The sequence below is a fragment of the Pan paniscus genome, chromosome 7 (genome assembly GCF_029289425.2).
Source record: "Pan paniscus chromosome 7, NHGRI_mPanPan1-v2.0_pri, whole genome shotgun sequence".
In the NCBI taxonomy this organism is placed as follows: domain Eukaryota; kingdom Metazoa; phylum Chordata; class Mammalia; order Primates; family Hominidae; genus Pan; species Pan paniscus.
Genome location: NC_073256.2, coordinates 116,832,728 through 116,854,834, shown reverse-complemented (window position 1 = coordinate 116,854,834; position 22,107 = coordinate 116,832,728). Strand labels below are relative to the sequence as shown.

At 36.3% G+C, this 22,107-nt stretch overlaps 1 protein-coding gene across 5 annotated transcripts in view; it reads right to left on the bottom strand.

The window, feature by feature from the left end:
• Positions 1-22,107, bottom strand: part of VPS13B (vacuolar protein sorting 13 homolog B) — an 868,795-nt gene that overhangs the window by 377,792 nt on the left and 468,896 nt on the right. For all 5 annotated transcript variants that reach the window (XM_055116771.2, XM_063606452.1, XM_057303059.2 and 2 more), the window contains exons 26-27: positions 6,131-6,302; positions 5,004-5,118 (exon numbers count right to left, since the gene is read on the bottom strand). In XM_055116771.2, coding sequence (XP_054972746.2) covers positions 5,004-5,118; positions 6,131-6,302 — 287 coding nt within the window. The remainder of the gene's footprint in view (positions 1-5,003; positions 5,119-6,130; positions 6,303-22,107) is intronic.

Sequence of the window (22,107 nt, the reverse complement as noted above, 5' to 3'; positions counted from 1 at the left end):
ACAGAATATACATTTTTTTCAGCACCACACCACACCTATTCCAAAATTGACCACATACTTGGAAGTAAAGCTCTCCTCAGCAAATGTAAAAGAACAGAAATTATAACAAACTATCTCTCAGACCACAGTGCAATCAAACTAGAACTCAGGATTAAGAATCTCACTCAAAGCTGCTCAACTACATGGAAACTGAACAACCTGCTCCTGAATGACTGCTGGGTACATAACGAAACGAAGGCAGAAATAAAGATGTTCTTTGAAACCAACGAGAACAAAGACACAACATACCAGAATCTCTGGGACGCATTCAAAGCAGTGTGCAGAGGGAAATTTATAGCACTAAATGCCCACAAGAGAAAGCAGGAAAGATCCAAAATTGACACCCTAACATCACAATTAAAAGAACTAGAAAAGCAAGAGCAAACACATTCAAAAGCTAGCAGAAGGCAAGAAATAACTAAAATCAGAGCAGAACTGAAGGAAATAGAGACACAAAAAACCCTTCAAAAAATTAATGAATCCAGGAGCTGGTTTTTTGAAAGGATCAACAAAATTGATAGACCGCTAGCAAGACTAATAAAGAAAAAAAGAGAGAAGAATCAAATAGACGCAATAAAAAATGATAAAGGGGATATCACCACCGATCCCACAGAAATACAAACTACCATCAGAGAATACTACAAACACCTCTACGCAAATAAACTAGAAAATCTAGAAGAAATGGATACATTCCTCGACACATACACTCTCCCAAGACTAAACCAGGAAGAAGTTGAATCTCTGAATAGACCAATAACAGGAGCTGAAATTGTGGCAATAATCAATAGTTTACCAACCAAAAAGAGTCCAGGACCAGATGGATTCACAGCCGAATTCTACCAGAGGTACAAGGAGGAACTGGTACCATTCCTTCTGAAACTATTCCAATCAATAGAAAAAGAGGGAATCCTCCCTAACTCATTTTATGAGGCCAGCATCATTCTGATACCAAAGCCTGGCAGAGACACAACCAATAAAGAGAATTTTAGACCAATATCCTTGATGAACATTGATGCAAAAATCCTCAATAAAATACTGGCAAACCGAATCCAGCAGCACATCAAAAAGCTTATCCACCATGATCAAGTGGGCTTCATCCCTGGGATGCAAGGCTGGTTCAACATACACAAATCAATAAATGTAATCCAGCATATAAACAGAGCCAAAGACAAAAACCACATGATTATCTCAATAGATGCAGAAAAAGCCTTTGACAAAATTCAACAACCCTTCATGCTAAAAACTCTCAATAAATTAGGTATTGATGGGACATATTTCAAAATAATAAGAGCTATCTATGACAAACCCACAGCCAATATCATACTGAATGGGCAAAAACTGGAAGCATTCCCTTTGAAAACTGGCACAAGACAGGGATGCCCTCTCTCACCGCTCCTATTCAACATAGTGTTGGAAGTTCTGGCCAGGGCAATCAGGCAGGAGAAGGAAATAAAGGGTATTCAATTAGGAAAAGAGGAAGTCAAATTGTCCCTGTTTGCAGATGACATGATTGTTTATCTAGAAAACCCCATCGTCTCAGCCCAAAATCTCCTTAAGCTGATAAGCAACTTCAGCAAAGTCTCAGGATACAAAATCAATGTACAAAAATCACAAGCATTCTTATACACCAACAACAGACAAACAGAGAGCCAAATCATGAGTGAACTCCCATTCACAATTGCTTCAAAGAGAATAAAATACCTAGGAATCCAACTTACAAGGGATGTGAAGGACCTCTTCAAGGAGAACTACAAACCACTGCTCAAGGAAATAAAAGAGGATACAAACAAATGGAAGAACATTCCTTGCTCATGGGTAGGAAGAATCAATATCGTGAAAATGGCCATACTGCCCAAGGTAATTTACAGATTCAATGCCATCCCCATCAAGCTACCAATGACTTTCTTCACAGAATTGGAAAAAACTACTTTAAAGTTCATATGGAATCAAAAGAGAGCCCGCATCGCCAAGTCAATCCTAAGCCAAAAGAACAAAGCTGGAGGCATCACACTACCTGACTTCAAACTATACTACAAGGCTACAGTAACCAAAACAGCATGGTACTGGTACCAAAACAGAAATATAGATCAATGGAACAGAACAGAGCCCTCAGAAATAACGCTGCTTACCTACAACTATCTGATCTTTGACAAACCTGAGAAAAACAAGCAATGGGGAAAGGATTCCCTATTTAATAAATGGTGCTGGGAAAACTGGCTAGCCATATGTAGAAAGCTGAAACTGGATCCCTTCCTTACACCTTATACAAAAATCAATTCAAGATGGATTAAAGATTTAAACGTTAGACCTAAAACCATAAAAACCCTAGAAGAAAACCTAGGCATTACCATTCAGGACATAGGCGTGGGCAAGGACTTCATGTCCAAAACACCAAAAGCAATGGCAACAAAAGCCAAAATTGACAAATGGGATCTAATTAAACTAAAGAGCTTCTGCACAGCAAAAGAAACTACCATCAGAGTGAATAGGCAACCTACAACATGGGAGAAAATTTTCGCAACCTACTCATCTGACAAAGGGCTAATATCCAGAATCTACAGTGAACTCAAACAAATTTACAAGAAAAAAACAAACAACCCCATCAAAAAGTGGGCGAAGGACATGAACAGGCACTTCTCAAAAGAAGACATTTATGCAGCCAAAAAACACATGAAAAAATGCTCATCATCACTGGCCATCAGAGAAATGCAAATCAAAACCACTATGAGATATCATCTCACACCAGTTAGAATGGCAATCATTCAAAAGTCAGGAAACAACAGGTGCTGGAGAGGATGTGGAGAAATAGGAACACTTTTAAACTGTTGGTGGGACTGTAAACTAGTTCAACCATTGTGGAAGTCAGTGTGGCAATTCCTCAGGGATCTAGAACTAGAAATACCATTTGACCCAGCCATCCCATTACTGGGTATATACCCAAATGACTATAAATCATGCTGCTATAAAGACACATGCACACGTATGTTTATTGCGGCATTATTCACAATAGCAAAGACTTGGAACCAACCCAAATGTCCAACAATGATAGACTGGATTAAGAAAATGTGGCACATATACACCATGGAATACTATGCAGCCATAAAAAATGATGAGTTCATATCCTTTGTAGGGACATGGATGAAATTGGAAACCATCATTCTCAGTAAACTATCGCAAGAACAAAAAACCAAACACCGCATATTCTCACTCATAGGTGGGAATTGAACAATGAGATCACATGGACACAGGAAGGGGAATATCATACTCTGGGGACTGTGGTGGGGAGGGGGGAGGGGGGAGGGATAGCATTGGGAGATATACCTAATGCTAGATGACGAGTTAGTGGGTGCAGCGCACCAGCATGGCACATGTATACATATGTAACTAACCTGCACAATGTGCACATGTACCCTAAAACTTAAAGTATAATAAAAAAAAAAAAGAAAAAATAAATAAATAAATAAATAAAAGAAGAGAAAGGAAAAAAAAAAAAAAAGAAATACATTCTGTAAGGCTACAGTGTGTTAGTCCATTTTGCATTGCTATAAAGGAATACCTGAGACTGGGTAATTTATAAAGGAAAGAGGTTTATTTGGCTCGTGGTTCTGCAGGCTGTACCAGCATGGCACTATCATCTACTTGGCTTCTGGTGAGGCCTTGGGAAGCTTTTACTCATGGAAGAAGGCAAAGCAGAACAGGTGTGTCACATGGTAAGAGAGTAAGCAAGAGAGAGCAGGGAGAGGCTATGCTCTTTTTAAATAACCAGCTCTTGCATGAACTAAGAAATCAAGAGCTTCACTTGTCACCGTGGGGAGGCACCAAGCCATTCATGAGAGATCCTCCCCTATGACCCAAATATCTCCCACTAGGCCCAACCTCCAACACTGGGGATCACATTTCCACATGAGATTTGGAAGGGACATATATCCAAACTGTATCAGATAGTGATTCTTCCGAAGGTTCTAGGCAAAGTAAATGGAAACACCTTCTGTAAAAGATTCACCACTGTAGACACCATTAAGAACATTCATGATTCATGGGAGGAGGTAAAAATATCAACATTAACAGATGTTTGTAAGAAGTTGATTCCAGCCCCAATGGGTGACTTTCAGGGTTTCAAGACCTCACTGGAGGAAGTAATGGTAGATGTGGTGAAAACAACGTGAGACCAAGAATTAGGAGTGGAGCCTAAAGATGGGGCTGAATTGCTATAATCTCATGATGAAACTTGAATGCATGAGGAGTTGCTTCTTATGAATGAGCAAAGAAAGTGGTTTCTGGAGATGCAAACTACTCCTGGGGAAGATGCTGGGAACATTGTTGAAATGACAACAAAGGATTCAGAATATTCCATAATCTCATTTTTTACAGCAGCAGCAAAGTTTGAGAGGACTGACTCTAATTTTGAAAGAAGTTCTGTTGTGGGTAAAATGCCACTAAACAGCATCACATGCTACAGAGAAATCTTTCATAAAGAAAGATTCAATCCATGTGGCAAATGACATCATTGACTTATTTTTAAAAATTGCCACAGCTACCCTAACCTTCAGCAACCACCACCCCGATCAGTCAGCAGCCATCAACATCAAGACAAGACCTTCCATCAGCAACAAGATTATGACTCATTGAATGCTCAGATGATCATTAGCACATTTTAGCAATAAAGTATTTTTAAATTAAGGTATGTACATTTTAAAATACATAATGCTATTGTACACTTCACGGACTGCAGTATAGTGTAAACACAACTTTATATACACTGAGAAACCAAACAATTTCTGTCACTTCCTTTATTGAAATATTCACTTTATTGGAGTAGTCTGGAACCAAACTCTCAATATGTCTGAGGTATGCCTGTATAGTATTTATTTTAACAACCAGCCAAATTAAAATAGAAAAAGTCTTACGGTAACTTTGTTCAAAGAAAAATACAGATTTTCTTATATTCATTATTCATTATTTACCTGCTTCTATAGTGATCAACATTGAAACTCTCTATTTTACATTTCACTTTGGTATATACATCCTGGACATCTATGGAAGCACTGAGATCTTCTAGTTCACTGACCATACAAACCTCTGCAATAAGAAACAAGCAGTAATATCAACACAGTCTTCACAATTAATATTAAAACTTTCTATTTTACATTTCATATTGACAAATGCATGCTGGATATGTACAGAGGCGCTGAGATCACAAAAGCTTCTAGAATAATAAGCAAATCAGCATAGGCCTGTTTATTAAGATAAGACATTTATTTCAAGAAAGGGGAAAGCCCAGTTAATGTCTGGAGTGTTATATTTGATATCAGTCAAGGATTTTCCCAATACTTTTAGTGACAATACTATAATGTATCAATATGACCATCGAGGAAAATTCCTCATGGTCTTTTAGATGAATTTTAATACAAACAGGACAAAATTTTATGTATTACAAAGTCAAGGAAAATATGTACACGTAAACCTTTAATGTTAATAAGATTCAACATTTTAGCACTGCAACTAGAAATTACTTGAATTAGAGCTAATAATAATTATTTAATTATAAATGACAATAATAAATTACATTTAATATTTCTTCCAAAATAGCGTTTAATATTTGCACTTTTCAGTAAAGAAGAAAAGCAATCCAGGCCGGGCATGGTGGCTCATGCCTGTAATCCCAGCACTTTGGGCGGCCAACGTGGGCGGACCACCTGAGGTCAGGAGTTCAAGACCAGCCTCACCAACATGGAGAAACCCTGTCCCTACTAAAAATACAAAATTAGCTGGGTGTCATGGTGCACGCCTGTAATCTCAGCTATTCGGGAGGCTGAGGCAGGAGAATCACTTGAACCCAGAAGGCAGAGGTTGCAGTGAGGCAAGGTCACACCAGTGCACTTCAGCCTGGGCAACAAGAGCAAAACTCTGTCAGAAAGGAAAGACAAGACAGACAGACAGGAAGAAAAGAAAGAAAGAAAGAAAGAAAGAAAAATAAAGAAAGAAAGAAAGAAAGAAAGAGAAAAAGAAAGGAAGGAAGGAAGGAAGGAAGGAGGGAGGGAGGGAGGGAGGGACAGAGGGAGGGAGGGAAGAAAGAAAAGGAATCCTGTACCTGTGCCTTTATTTTCAGGATCTGGAGCAAAGAGCTTTATAGTAATTTTGGGAAGCACCCACTGCATCCATAAACTAACACGTCCACTGGTTCCTCCAATATTACTTGTAGTTTGTTCCAAGGTCACAGAATCTGAGAATGGTGATTCCTCACCTGCTTGTATAGAATCTCCCTGGGATGAGGAGAAAAAAAAATCTTACTTTGTAACATAAACAAAAATAACAGAAAATACAAATTATAAATTAAAATCAGAAATTATTATTTGTAACTTTTTCACATCTTATATGCAAATGATAATCATATAAATGTTAATACCAATACATAATGCTAATATATAAACATACACTTCTCAAATGATTTTTATTGTTAGAAAGCACATGCATGTTTCCAGCTTCCTCTAAAAGTAGTTAAGATCTAGAAAAGGTTAAGATTAAACCAATGAGTATGTTCCTATAGAGTAGAGTCTGCAAGCTACAGTGAAGGGGCTAATCTGTCTGTATTGGGGAATAAATTTTTACTAGATCACAGCCAAATCCGTTCATGTACTGACTACATATGACTTCTTTTCAGCAGAGTTGAGTAGTTGCTACAGAGAAGCTACAACCCACAAAGTCCAAAGGTATTTACTAACTAGCCCTTTACAGAAAAATATTTGTCTACCCCTTCTATAGAGTATTTATAATGGAATCTAGAATAACTATAGCAAAGTGATTATCAGTTTAAGAAACAGCAAAATATTAATCATGCCTTGCATGTTAATTAAGGAGACATTAAAAATTAGTAGATTTGACAATAGATTTTTTTAAATGTCTTATATGGTTAAAGCTTTCTTAGTGGAATAGAGCATAAGCTTATCCGATTCAACAAATACATACTGAACTCTGAATATGTATAAGGTCCTAAAGTCAGTGCTAACGAACTTGCTGTCAAAGTCTTGTTTGTTTGTTTTTGGTCTTTTCAGCAGCTTTTAGCAGGCCAGAATAAAATAAACCCTTTTATTTAAAGTTGAACAGCTTCAGTCTCAAATGCAGAAGAGATGCTGCAATCATTGATATGTTGAGTTATTTTAGGATTAGCTATGAAGTATTGGGTTCCTAAAATCCCAAACTTTGCTGTCCGTTTAAACCTTGCAAACAAAACTGGCAAGCTTAAACCCATATACTCTGAAAACTGATCAAACACAATATAACATTCTTATTTGTTTAAAAGATGTATATATATTTACATATCAGTTACAGATACTTAGTTAAGCTTAGTCTGGCAGGCAGTATGGTGTACTGGGTTAAGGAAGTCAGATGCCAGTCATGTGATTTGAGGCAAGTAGTTTAACTGTACACTCCTCTGTAAAATGGTTATTATAGTGATATTTATCTCGTACAGTTAAGATTAAATAGCAATATGAATGTGAATGAAGAATATACACATAGAAAATAGTTCATAAATTGTAGTTATAATTATCATTATCAAGTTGAACTAATGCTTAAGAAATTTTTCACTCACATTCTTATAGAATTCTCATTTTCTCATCTTTCTAACTTCAGACACGTTTTGTTTTGCCGTATATCCTCAACCTCCAATAGTTTATTGCTTTTAATGTCTCAAACAAAAATATTAATTTCCTGTGCTAACGAGTCATAACCAGTAGTTAACTGTCAGAACAAAATACCCCTTAAAATTTAAACAAAGACAATATAATATGGTCAGTATTCCATTTTCTATAGACAGGTTGTCAGAGCAGAAGCCACTAATCTCTAAACACTTAAAAGCAGGAATGATAATTAAAATCCTGTACAAAACAAACCAAAGTCCCGGCTCTCATTACCACAGACATGCCATCTAAACAAAGGTATATTCAGCTCCTACATGAGGCTTTTATTTTAACCTCATTGTTTTATAACATCTTTCAGTCAGAAGAAAATTCAATTTCCCTGCAACCTCAGAAGGAGGCCCAATGGGGAAGATTTTCATAGAATGACAGGCAAGTGTTTACTGCAAGAACACTTAGGCACCAAGCATAGCAAAGTAACAGTGTTCTGGGATTTACTATTAGAGAAAATTATAGAGTTAAACCTGAAGACAGTATAGTTACTCTTTGTCCCAAATACACCAAGCAAAGCAAATATCTCACTGTTTGTGGGGTTTTCATATAAATGCTTTTACAAAATAAGTAGCTCTAAATCTGCTACAATAGAAATTCCTACAACTTGAGAAGCTATAAAAAAATCAGGTTTTTGGTTAGCTGTCTAATGCAACACAACATCTAATAAAAAGCACAAACTAATTCCAGATAAGGATGCTTATTAAATAAAAGGCAATATATATAGCCTTTCTTTATGTATAGGTTTATAGAGTAGAAGTATGCTTAAATTAAATCCTCCCTCCAACAGACAGAAGAATATCATATTCCAAGGATGGAGAACTGAGAGAAAATAACATCTCGAATCACTAAGACTTCAATTTTTAACACTACTTGGTATACTTGGTAAGAATGCTAAGAAAACTGTGGCTGCAAATTTAGTAAGCACTCCTCAGTAAAAGCTTTGCTGTACTTCCTCATGCAGTTTCAGTTTTCATTTTGGATTTACAGCATTTTGTTTGGTATTGTTAAACATGTTTGTGCATTAATTTTCTGCTCTGTTTCCAAATCTGTTGTGAAAATCAGGCCAGAAATGGAGATGCTGAACTATTTTCCCATACATCCTTAGGCCAAGTTCTAAAATAAACAGTTCAATTCTTTTACCATTTTGTTGCAAATTGACCAAATGCTAAGTTTATTTTCCTAGGTGAATTTATCTTTGTTTATTTGGAAGAGCAAACACTTTATATCCCTTCATCCTTGGCCTGCTTCAGAGCTTAAGGATGATCATAGTTTTGGCCCCATTGCTACTCTATCTTATCAAAATAACTCCTGCATTCTTGTTCAATTACAAAACTTCCCAAAGGGCTAAACACTTCGACCACTGTTTGTACTTAAGTCAACAGTAACAAGTGGCCTGCTGTGGTCTCAACTACCTTTGCTCCCACTATTTCAATGCAAGAGTGGGAAAAAATGATTAAGTGTTTTAAGCTCAGTACTTAAGCTTCAAACTCATATTTCCCACTTTACCATGACTCAGACTGAAACACAGGAAGCTGCAGCTATATGTGCACAAAAGTACAGTGCTCCCCATCAAGATGTCAGCATGAAAAGAATTACTCATAGTTTAAAGTATAAATCATCTAAGGATCATATAAACAAATATTACCATTTAATACAAACAATTGTTAGAATGTGTTTTCTTTTTTTTATTTTCATGAGCTTATTTTCTTTTTTTTTTTATTATTATACTTTAAGTTCTAGGGTACTTGTGCACAACATGCAGGTTTGTTACATATGTATACATGTGCCATGTTGGTGTGCTGCACCCATTAACTCATCATTTACATTAGGTATATCTCCTAATGCTTTCCCTAGAATGTGTTTTCCTAAACTAGATTCATTTACAGTAAGTTCTCTATATTCAATAGTTTTGACCCAACTAAGCAAGAAAAACAATGTTTTAATAGTAAAATGTTTAAAAATTTTAATGATTGTTTTTGAATGCAAATTGTAATTTAAAAAAATCAAACCTGCAATTTCAAAGTGTTCCCCAGATATATAATTAATACAAGTAACACAAGAAATGTAAGGTAACCTCAGATTATTAGCTTATATTTACATGATAAAACTATCTGAGCTTTTAAAAATCAAGTAGCCAATAATTTAAAGACATTTTTATATGAATATTTTGAAATAGGAAAGGCTTCATACACAAAATATTGTGTTGAATGGTATGTGATGGCTAAACAATAACCTTCATTTTTCTAACCTGTTTTGATATCTTTATTTTTTTCATAGATATTCAAATAAGATGATAGTTTAAATGTTATGATTTCTACATTCTGAATAAAAGTTTCTCTCTAAATGTTAAGAACAAAACCATTTAAAGAAAAATATGAAATGACATAAGTATTTTCAGGAGTTTTAAAACAATTACAAGAAATTTTAAAAATAGCAATTGAGTAAATTCAAACTAAATATACTATCTAAACGGTTGTTTGCATAATAATTTGAGGTAGATTACTGCATAGGTTAATTGCACTTGAATAACTGAAAAACTGACAAGAGTTTTGCTACTACAGCAAACTCTGTCAACAACTCTGAAGTTGATGCCAAACAACCTCTCAGTCCAATATTCACTTTTCAATTATCAATGTATGTTCAACAGTTACTGGACATTAAAAAAGGAACCACTTCATGCTTAATTTTTTTAACAACGCTGATAATAAAGCAATTTTAATTCTTGAATCAATAAACAATGCTTGTCACACTTTGCCATGACCCTAAGCTTCCAAACATTGCGTAGTTAATATACCAATTTTTACTTTAGGTAGAGTAAATATTTGTAATAATTTTTTATATTACATAAATATATTTTTATATTTAAATATAAAATATATACATATTATTTTATGTATATATGTATTTTTATGTATACATAAATACATACATATATGTATACATAAATACATACATATATGTATATAGAAATACATATATTTATATATTAAATATAGAAATATATTTTTATATTACATAAATATATATATTTATATATATTACAAATAAATTATTTGTAAATAAATATTCTAGTATTCACTCAGAATTTTAGATTATTCTACAGCTTTGAAATTACTTCCTATACTACTGCTGTGATTAAGGAAGACGTTACCAAAAACATTTTATATACACAGAAAAAGTTAAAATGAAAAAAACACTAAATAATTTGCCTAAAATCACAACTCAGAGGAATTTAATTTTGTCAACTTTAAAATCACATTTATTGAAACTACTGAAAACCCAGAGATCCAAAATATGATTTTATGTTGTTATAACAGTTTCCCAAAGACATACAGGTTATGAAAGTATCCTGTAAGGGAAGGATGTGTGTGTACTTGTGTACGTATGTGTGTGTTTGCTTTGTTTACTTGTCATGAAGAGGAATCATCAAAATGTTAGTGCTTTTTTTTTTCCTGAGATGGAGTCGCGCTCTGTCGCCCAGGGTGGAGTGCAGTGGCGAGATCTTGGCTCACTGCAAGCTCCGCCTCCCGGGTTCACGCCATTCTCCTGCCTCAGCCTCCAAAGTAGCTGGGACTACAGGTGCCTGCCACCACGCCTGACTAAGTTTTTATATTTTTAGTAGAAACGGGGTTTCACTGTGTTAGCCAGGATGGTCTCGATCTCCTGACCTCGTGATCTACCCGCCTCAGCCTCCCAAAGTGCTGGGATTACAGGCGTGAGCCAACATGCCCAGTCTAATGTTAGTGCTTTTAATGGCAGTTTTTATTGTTGTATTGTCCTATAAGCAAAATAGCATAAAAATTTTAATGAGTATAATTATATAATGTTCCACTTTCTAGACCACTGACCTCAACAAAAATTTGACAACTTCACCTAGCTGAAGTACAGTGCAGTATGTTCTTCATAAAATATAAAGTTTTATTTATCTTTAAAACCAATGCAACAGTGAGTGTGGCAGAAACAGGTGGCTGTATTCCCAAATTTTGCTCTCCCTTCTATAATACAAAGTTGTCTGTGAGTAATGATAATCCAACTATGGGCTAAATTTCCCAGCCCACTTTGGAATTATGTTTATACGCACATCCATGCCCCATCACTAATATTATAAATTCCTCAAATGATAAAGGACTATGTCTTAATAACTTAGGTTTTAAAGAAAATACTGAATATTAATAAGCTAAGAATAAAATTTAAGAAATTCAAAACAACAGAATAAACCCAATAAAAAAGCAATATCTATCTCAGCCTAAGTAGGGCAACAAAGCTACCCCAGAAAAATTTTAAAAACAACTCTAAAGTGCAAGTAGGTTTAAGGACTTGATTTCATACTGCCTAAATGTTTCAAAAAACTTCAAGCTGTAAGATTAACAGTATAGGGGTCCCAGGCTAGAGGCAGCTGCTGAAGTTCCTTAGAGAAGCAAACACATAAAATGTCTTTGTTGGAGGACAGGCCCTCAACCACCATGTAAGGGCTTCATAGAAGAAGTTCCATTGATGAGAATCACCCGACACTAAATTACACAGTGCCAAAGAAAACAATCTAACATGAACAAGATTTAAGAAAACAACAAGTGGTCAGATTCAACTCTAAAGAAGTTCAGATACCAGATCTGATAAAAAATAAAAGAAAATAATTATGTTTAAAATGATTAAGGACAAAAAACAAACTGAAAATACAAACTCATATTGTAAATATAGTTTTACGTATTTACATAAAAATATGTGTAGTGACTTAATGAACATATGCATGTCTATGCCATGTACCACAATAAATGTGATTTAAATTAATCATAATGTGAGTTAGTATTCCAAAATTATTCAACATCTATATTATGAAGAAGACTATGTTTAGAACCTACTTTGAACCATACTTAAGATAAATTGGGGTTATCCTTTAATAAAGATAATGAGTGATGAATGGTGATGGAAAGTTTATATTTCACATCCAGTATGGCACTGAAACAATATAATCACTATTTGACATCTTTACTTCTGTGTCAGTGGAAGTCTCCCAGTCTGAATCATTTTATTTGTAATCTATAGTGTTTGACTTAACAAATATTTAAGATAGAAAAAAAAACAGTATAAAAAGTACAACTAACATGGAAAAAGTAAAAGCAATAAAGGGCCAGTTTGTCAATATGTCTTTGGCTATCTGTACAGAATTTACTTACAGCCAAAAGAATGTTAGAGGTTTCCCTTGAGAAGAAAATTATAAAAAGAGATAATTATGGTAAACTTCAAAATATTGTCTAATATTTTCAAAATAAATTGGAAAATTTATTCAAAAACTACTAAAGTCCTCACCAGAGAAATTAGGAGACAAAATGAAATAAAAGGCAACCAAATTGGAAAGGAAAAAGTAAAATTATGTCTTTTAGCACATGACATGATCATATATGTATAAAACTAAAGATTCCAAGAAAACTTTTAGAACTAATCAATGAATTCCACAAAGTTGTGGGATACAACACCAACATACACAAATCAGTTGTGTTTCTATGCATTAAAAGCAAACAATAAAGAAATTAACAGAATAATTCCCTTTACAATAGCATCTAAAATAATAAAATGCTTAAGAATAAACATAACTGAGGAAGTAAAAGACATAATGAAAACTATGAAATATCTTTAAAAAAAATTAAGATGACACAAATAAATGGAAAGACATCCAGTGTTCATACATTGGAAGATTTAATATTAAGATGGTGAGTTACTTTTTAACGGATACAGAATTTCAGTTGGGGAAGATGAAAAAATACTGGAGACTGTTGTGAAGGTTGTACAACAATGTGAATGTACTTAATACCACAGAACTGTATACATAAAATGGTAAAAACAGTACATTTTATGTTGTGTATATTGTACCACAACAAAAAAATTAAGCCAAAAAACTTATAGTAATATAAAATCATGATTGTACAGTAACAAAAACACATTACATGTGTTTAGCATCTATATGTTCATTAGTTTTACTTGACATAAATTGGGCCACTGGAGTGGGATAGAAATATTTATCTTATCATTAAGTATTATTTTATCAATACATAGTATGAAGTTTAATTTCTAGGAACAAAGCTATATCAGTGTTGGAGATGGAAAAAGGATCAAGATGCTTCTCTGTGTTCTCTTTAAAATTATTAAATTAGGGCCCTTTGTCCATATGGTCCTTACCATTTCATTCTCTTTCTTTCTTTTTCTTTTTCTTTTCTTTCTTTTTTTTTTTTTTTTTAGATAGAGTCTTGCTCTGTCGCCCAGGCTGGAGTACAGTGGCACGATCTCAGCTCACTGCAACCTCTGCCTCCCAGGTTCAAGTGATTCTCCTGTTGCAGCCTCCCGAATCGGGATTACAGGCACACGCCACCACACCCAGATAAGTTTTGTATTTGGAGTACAGAAGGGGTTTTGCCATGTTGGCCAGGATGATCTCGAACTCCTGATCTCAGCTGATCTGCCTGCCTCGGCCTCCCAAAGTGCTCAGATGACAGGTGTGAGCCACCACGCCCAACCCATTCTCTCTCTCTTCAAATAATTTTCTAAATGACATCTAAACTAAGACTTTCAAATTTAGATCAGATATGTGTTATAGCCAAGTACCTTTTCAATTAAGATTACTTTTTTAACATGGAAATATATAGTGATTAGGAGAAATTTCAAATGAAAACAGTTTTCTAGAGAGTAGGACAAGAGGGAACACTTGCTAACTTATTTATAAAGATAGTATAAACTTCTAATCTAATACCAAAAGATGACAAGGCTATTATAAGAAAAAAATATAGAATTCAACAGAATTATATACTTAAAATGGTAAAAATGGTCAGTATCACTCATGACTATAGATACCAAAATCCTAAACAATTAGCAACCTCAATCTAGCAATATCTATCACAACTAAACTGGGATTTTTCTAGAAATGCATGGTCAGTTGAACATGTGAAAATCAATCGATATAATTAGTCACATTAAGAGAATAAAGGAGATAAATTACGTATATAATAATTTCGAAGTCGCTTCCAAGATGACAGAATAGGAACAGCTCTAGCCTACAGCTCCCAGTGAGATCAATGCAGAAGATGGGTGATTTCTGCATTTCCAATTGAGGTACCTGATTCTTCTCATTAGGACTGGTTGGAGAGTGGGTGCAACCCATGGAGGGTGAGCCAAAGCATGCTGGGGTGTCTTCTCACCTGGTAAGCGCAAGGGGTTGGGGGATTTCCCTTTCCTGCCAAAGGAAGCCATGACAGACTGTACCTGGAGGAACGGTACACTCTCGCCCAAATACTGCGCTTCTCCCACAGTCTTAGCAACCAGCAGACGAGGGGATTCCACCCTGTGCCTGGCTCCATGGGTCCCACTCCCAGGGAGGCTTGCTCACTGCTAGCGCAGCAGTCTGAGATCAACCTGCGAGGCAGGAGCCTGGCGGGGAGAGGGGTGTCCACCATTGCTGAGGCTTCAGTAAGTAAACTAAGTGACAGGGAAGCTCAAACTGGGCAGAGCCCACTGCAACTCAGCTAGACCTACTGCCTCTCTAGACTCCACCTCTGTGGGCAGGGCATACTGAACAAAAGGCAGCAGACAACTTCTGCAGGCTTAAATGTCCCTGTTTGACAGCTCTAAAGAGAGTGGTGGTTCTCTCAGCATGTCATTCAAGCTCTGAGAATGGACAGACTGCCTCTTCAAGTGGGTCCCTGACGCCTGTGTAGCCTGACCAAGAGACACCTCCCAGTAGGGGCCGACAGACACCTCATACAGGCGGATGCCCCTCTGCGATGAAGCTTCCAGAGGAAGAATCAGGCAGCAATATTTGCTGTTCTGCAATATTTGCAGTTGATACCCAGGCAAACAGGGTCTGGAGTAGAACTCCTGTAAATTCCAACAGACCTGCAGCTGAGGAGCCTGACTGCTGGAAGGAAAACTAACAAACAGAAAGGAATAGCATCAACATCAACAAGAAGGACATCCACACCAAAACCCCATCTGTAGGTCACCAACATCAAAGAACAAAGGTAGATAGAACCACAAAGAGGGGAGAAACCAGAGCAGAAAAGCTGAAAATTCCAAAAACCAGAGCGCCTCTTCTCCTCCAAGAATTGCAGGTCCTCGCCAGCAATGGAACAAAACTGGATGGAGAATGACTTTGACGAATTGACAGAAGTAGGCTTCAGAAGGTCGGTAATAACAAACTTCTCCGAGCAAAAGGAGCATGTTCGAACCCATCGCAAGGAAGCTAAAAACCTTGAAAAAAGGTTAAATGAATGGCTAACTAGAATAAACAGTGTAGACAAGACCTTAAATGACCTGATGGAGCTGAAAACCACAGCACGAGAACTACGTGATGCATGCACAAGCTTCAATAGTCGTTTCAATCAAGTGGAAGAAAGGATATCAGTGATTGAAGATCAAATTAATGAAATAAAGTGAGAAGACAAGATAAGAGAAAAAAGAGCGAAAAGAAAGGAACAAAGCCTCCAAGAAATACAGGACTATGTGAAAAGACCAAATCTATGTTTGATTGGTGAACCTGAAAGGTACGGGGAAAATGGAACCAAGTTAGAAAATACTCTTCAGGATATTATCCAGGAGAACTTCCCCAATCTAGCAAAGCAGGCCAACATTCAAATCCAGGAAACAGAGAGAACACCACAAAGATACTCCTCGAGAAGAACAACCCCAAGACACGTAATTGTCAGATTCACCAAGGTTGAAATGAAGGAAAAAATGTTAAGGGCAGCCAGACAGAAAGATCAGGTTACCCACAAAGGGAAGCCCATCAGACTAACAGCAGATGTCTCAGCTCAAAACCACACAACTACATGGAAACTGAACAACCTGCTCGTGAATGACTACTAGGTAAATAACGAAATGAAGGCAGAAATAAAGATGTTCTTTGAAAACAGTAAGAATGAAAACACAAAGTACCGGAATCTCTAGGACACATTTAAAGCTGTGTGTAGAGGGAAATTTATAGCACTAAATGCACACAAGAGAAAGCAGGAAAGATCTAAAATCGACACCCAAAAATCAAAATGAAAAGAACTAGAGAAGCAACAGCAAACAAACTCAAAATGTAGCAGAAGACAAGAAATAACTAAGATCAAAGAGCAGAACTGAAGGAGATAGAGACACAAAAGACCCTTCAAAAAATCAGTGAATCCAAGAGCTGGTTTTTTGAAAAGATCAACAAAGTAGATAGACCACTAGCAAGACTAATAAAGAAGAAAAGAGAGAAGAATCAAATAGACGCAATAAAAAATAATAAAGGGGATATCACCACTCATCCCAGAGAAATACAAACTACCATCAGAGAATACTATAAACACCTCTATGCAAATAAATTAGAAAATCTAGAAGGAATGGATAAGTTCTTGGACATATACACCCTCCCAAGACTAAACCAGGAAGAAGTCGAATCTCTGAATAGACCAATAACAGGCTCTGAAATTGAGGCAAAAATTAATAGCCTACCAACCAAAAAAAGTCCAGGACCAGATGGATACACAGCCGAATTCTACCAGAGGTACAAAGAGGACCTGGTTCCATTCCTTCTGAAACTATTCCAATCAACAGAAGAAGAGGGAATGCTCCCTAACTCATTTTATAAGGCCAGCATCAGCCTGATACCAAAGCCTGGCAGAGACACAACAAAGAAAGAGAATTTTAGACCAATATCCCTGATGAACATCAACGCGAAAATCATCAATAAAATACTGGCAAACCGAATCCAGCAGCACACCAAAAAGCTTATCCACCACAATCACTTTGGCTTCATCCCTGGGATGCAAGCCTGGTTCAACATATGCAAATCAATAAACATATTCCATCACATAAACAGAACCAACGACAAAAACCACATGAGTATCTCAAAAGATGCAGAAAAGGCCTTCAACAAAATTCAACAGCCCTTCATGCTAAAAACTCTCAATAAACTAGGTATTGATGGAAGCTATCTCAAAATAAGAGCTATTTATGACAAACCCACAGCCAATATCATATTGAATAGGCAAAAACTGGAAGCATTCCCTTTGAAAACTGGCACAAGACAAGGATGCCCTCTCTCACCACTCCTAATCAATATAGTGTTGGAAGTTCCGACCAGGGCAATCAGGCAGGAGAAAGAAATAAAAGGTATTCAAGTAGGAAAAGAGGAAGTCAAATTGTCCCTGTTTGCGGATGACATGACTGTATATTTAGAAAACCCCATTGTCTCAGCCCAAAATCTCCTTAAGCTGATAAGCAACTTTGGCAAAGTCTCAGGATACAAAATCAATGTGCAAAAATCACAAGCATTCTTATCCACCAATAACAGACAAACAGAGAGCCAAATCATGAGTGAACTCCCATTCACAATTGCTTCAAAGAGAATAAAATACCTAGGAATTCAACTTACAAGGGATGGGAAGGACCTCTTCAATGAGAACTACAAACCACTGCTCAACAAAATAAAAGAGGACACAAACAAATGGAAAAGCGTTCTATATTCATGGATAGGAAGAATCAATATCGTGAAAATGGCCACACTGCCCAAGGTAATTTGTAGGTTCAATGCCATCCCCATCAAGCTACCAATGACTTTCTTCACAGCATTGGAAAAAACTACTTTAAAGTTCATATGGAACCAAAAAAGAGCCCGCATTGCCAAGACAATCCTAAGCAGAAAAAAAAAAAAAAAAAAAAAAAAAACCAAAGGAGATGGCATCACGCTACCTGACTTCAAACTATACTACAAGGCTACAGTAACCAAAACAGCATGGTACTGGTACCAAAACAGAGATACAGACCAATGGAACAGCACAGAGGCCTCAGAAATAACACCACACATCTACAACAATCTGATCTTTGACAAACCTGACAAAAACAAGCAACGGGGAAAGGACTCCCTATTTAATAAATAGTGCTGGGAAAACTGGCTAGCCATATGTAGAAAGCTGAAACTGGATCCCTTCCTTAAACCTTATACAGAAAGTAACTCAAGATGGATTAAAGACTTAAATGTACGACCTAAAACCATAAAAATCCTAGAGGAAAACCTAGGCAATACCATTGAGGACATAGGAATGGGCAAAGACTTCATGACTAAAACACCAAAAGCAATGGCAACAAAAGCCAAAATAGACAAATGGGATCTAATTAAACTAAAGATCTTCTGCACAGCAAAAGAAACTCTCATCAGAGTGAACAGGCAACCTACAGAATGGGAGAAAATTTCTGCAATCTACCCATCTGACAAAGGGCTTATATCCAGAATCTACAAGGAACTTAAACAAATTTACAAAGTCTCTTCCAGAGGTTCCACTAACTTAGAATCAAGCTAATATCAGTCAGCCGAGTCCCTACATAGTAACACAAATTTTAATTCTCTGGGTTTCAATTTTCTAGTATATAAAATAAAAATGCTGGTCTAAAGTATCCGTCTGACAATCTTTTTCGAAAATACAACTGTAAGTTGACAGAATTAAGACAAAGATCTTTGCTCACTTATCAAGTTCCACAAAACTATTACACCAACGTCAGAGGAAGCCAATTGTTAAGACTGAGAAAAGGAGAAAAGAGAGACTTCATAACAACAAAGAGTAGGAAAGTAGCAGACAGTTTAGCTAGTTTTCCCCAGGAGGAAAAAAAAAAAACATACACCTTAGAGAAAAGCAATTACTAACATTCTTTTTTTGTTTGAAGGGTTACTATAGAAACTAAACAGACTACTTGAATTTTCCCTTTTTTCCTCTTTGGGACCCATATTTTCTGCCAAAATTTTGAAATATGCTTGAACACAGTAAGGGATAATATTAAGTGCTACTATAATTCTGGACCATTCAGGATAGTACTAAGCAAATGATATTAAGATGACAGAAATGTGCTCTTCTAAATCAGAAAATCAGCACCGAATAAAGTATCTTTAAAAATACTTCGATTTACTTTCTTTCCCCTCCCTCTGCATTTTAAACCAAATACATCAGTTATCAACATATTCAACAGTTAAAAAATTAAATACTATTTCTAGTACTACATGAGTTTTAAAATGGGTTTTCAGGTGCAAATCATATAACATGCATACAATTACTTCAAGGCAAAACTATTTCATTAAAAATTCATCAACCCTTGTGCACCAGTGTTCAAAGCAGCATTATCCACAACAGACAAAAGGGTAGAAATAACCCAGATGTCCAGCAACAAAGAAACAGATAAATTAAATGTGTTATATACATACAATGGAATATTACTCAGCCATAAAAAGGAGTGGAATTCTGATACACACAAAGAAAGGAATGAACCTTAAATATATTACACAAAGTAGAATAAGCCAGACACAAAAGGACAAATACCATACGATTCTAGGTATATGAAGTACCTAGAATAGGCAAATCGATAGAGACAGAAAGTAGAATAGAGGTTACCATGGATGGAGGGAGAGGAGAAGATAGAGTTGTTCGATGGGGATAGAGATTCTGTCTGGGATGATGAAAAAGTTCTAGAAATAGATAGTGGTTATGCTACGCACTGTGAGTGTGCCTAATGCCACTAAATTGTACATTTTAAAATGGTTAAAATGGTAAATTTTACCATGTATATTTTTTTACCACAATTTAAAAAAATCACCAAAGAAGTTAATTGATAGGATTGAGAAGTTAATATGTACAAGGAGAGTGAGATTAAAAAGACTAGTTCTTAGTAAGAAATTTTAATACTAGCAATATGGAGACTAAGCTGAAATGAACATTTACCATTTGTACTACCACAGCACAGATATTCTGGATAAAATGCCAGGTGAATTTAATACCGAAAAGTGCTACATATCTTTTCTTTGGCCCTCTAGATCTACTCTCTACCCTTCACTACCCTCTGTGCTTGGGAAGTTAATCTATGTGAACAATATGAATGGATTTCCTGGTCCTCTGTTTTTTTTTTTTTTTTCTTGGTTTCGGTCAATGAGAAACAGTGGCAGGAGACAGAGGAAGTGGAGAATGAAGTCTGGGTATTTATTCCCTGTTCTGATAAACTCTCTCTCCTGCCCTTTAAGCCTACTGGTGTCAACAACTGCTCCAGCATACTCAATCATCTCCTGTTAACTGAGATTTCCCTTCCCAGTTAACATCTTTGTCCTTTTACTAAATTCTCTTAAACTGTCCAATTTCAGACTACCATCTTTTTCTAATACGATAGCAAAACTTGAAATAAAGACAAATACTATGGTGTCAGAAACGAAGAGGAAACACAAAGTCAGGGTAACAAGTGGAAACAGTCCTTGGGAGTATGTAGAAGTATCAAACTCAGATAAGGGTCGAGGGGTTGAGCAATGGTGTTTAAACACTCATTCAGGGACTGCAGACATAGTGTAGAGTCTGAACTGGGGAGTTCTTTGCATAAAGCCTGGAGGCAAACAGAGCTGCTTTTTAAGCAAAAGATACACTAGACACTAGGCTTCAGCAGGCTAAGAAATGCCATGGATGTTTTTCACATTCCTAGGACAGAGAAGAGGTGAAAGTGGCGGCATGATAAAGTCATTCATGGCTGGGCAGGATGGCTCACGCCTGTAATCCCAGCACTTTGGGAGGCAGAACACCTGAGGTCAGGAGTTCCAGACCAGCCTGGCCAACATGGTGAAACCCCATCTCTAGTAAAAGTACAAAAATCAGCCAGGAGTGCTGGCAGGCGCCTGTAATCCCAGCTACTCAGGAGGCTGAGGCAGGAGAATCGCTTGAAACTGGAAGGCAGAGGTTGCACTGAGCCGAGATCGCGCCACTGCACTCCAGCCTGGACAACTACAGTAAAAAAAAAAAAACCAAAACAAACATGAGAAACTAAATGCTATTATTTGCTTGTGTGGGACGTCGTGCATACTACTTATATGATAAGACAAACCCTTGTTGATAAAGAAACCTAAAAACTGCCCAAGGTTCCCTGAAATCTCTAGCACCCTGGCAAAAGCAGTCAAAATGCTCTGTAGAGACAATTCTGCAACAGAGGGCTCATAGGAATCACACAGAAAAATTAAACTGTTGAAGATGAGTTCACAATAAGATATTACAAACCACATGAGAAAATGAACCAGAAAAAGGGAGAGTCAGCAGATATAACAAAAACTTAGCATCTCCAATAAATGGAGTTAAGAAAATCTAACAGGACTATAAACCAATTATTTTAAAATGTTAAGAAATAAAAGAATGAACAATATGAAGAGGAGACTATATAAATACTTTTTTGTTTGTTTTAATCTATTCAAAAGCCTTTATGCTTCTTTGAACATAGCATTCCTGGAAAGCTCTAGAAGTCCTTCTCTCCTCCTAGTAATAATCATTGTCCTGATAATCTGTTGATTATAAGAATATTTTCTATTAGCCACACTATCATGTCAACAACATAACTATCTGTATACAGATTT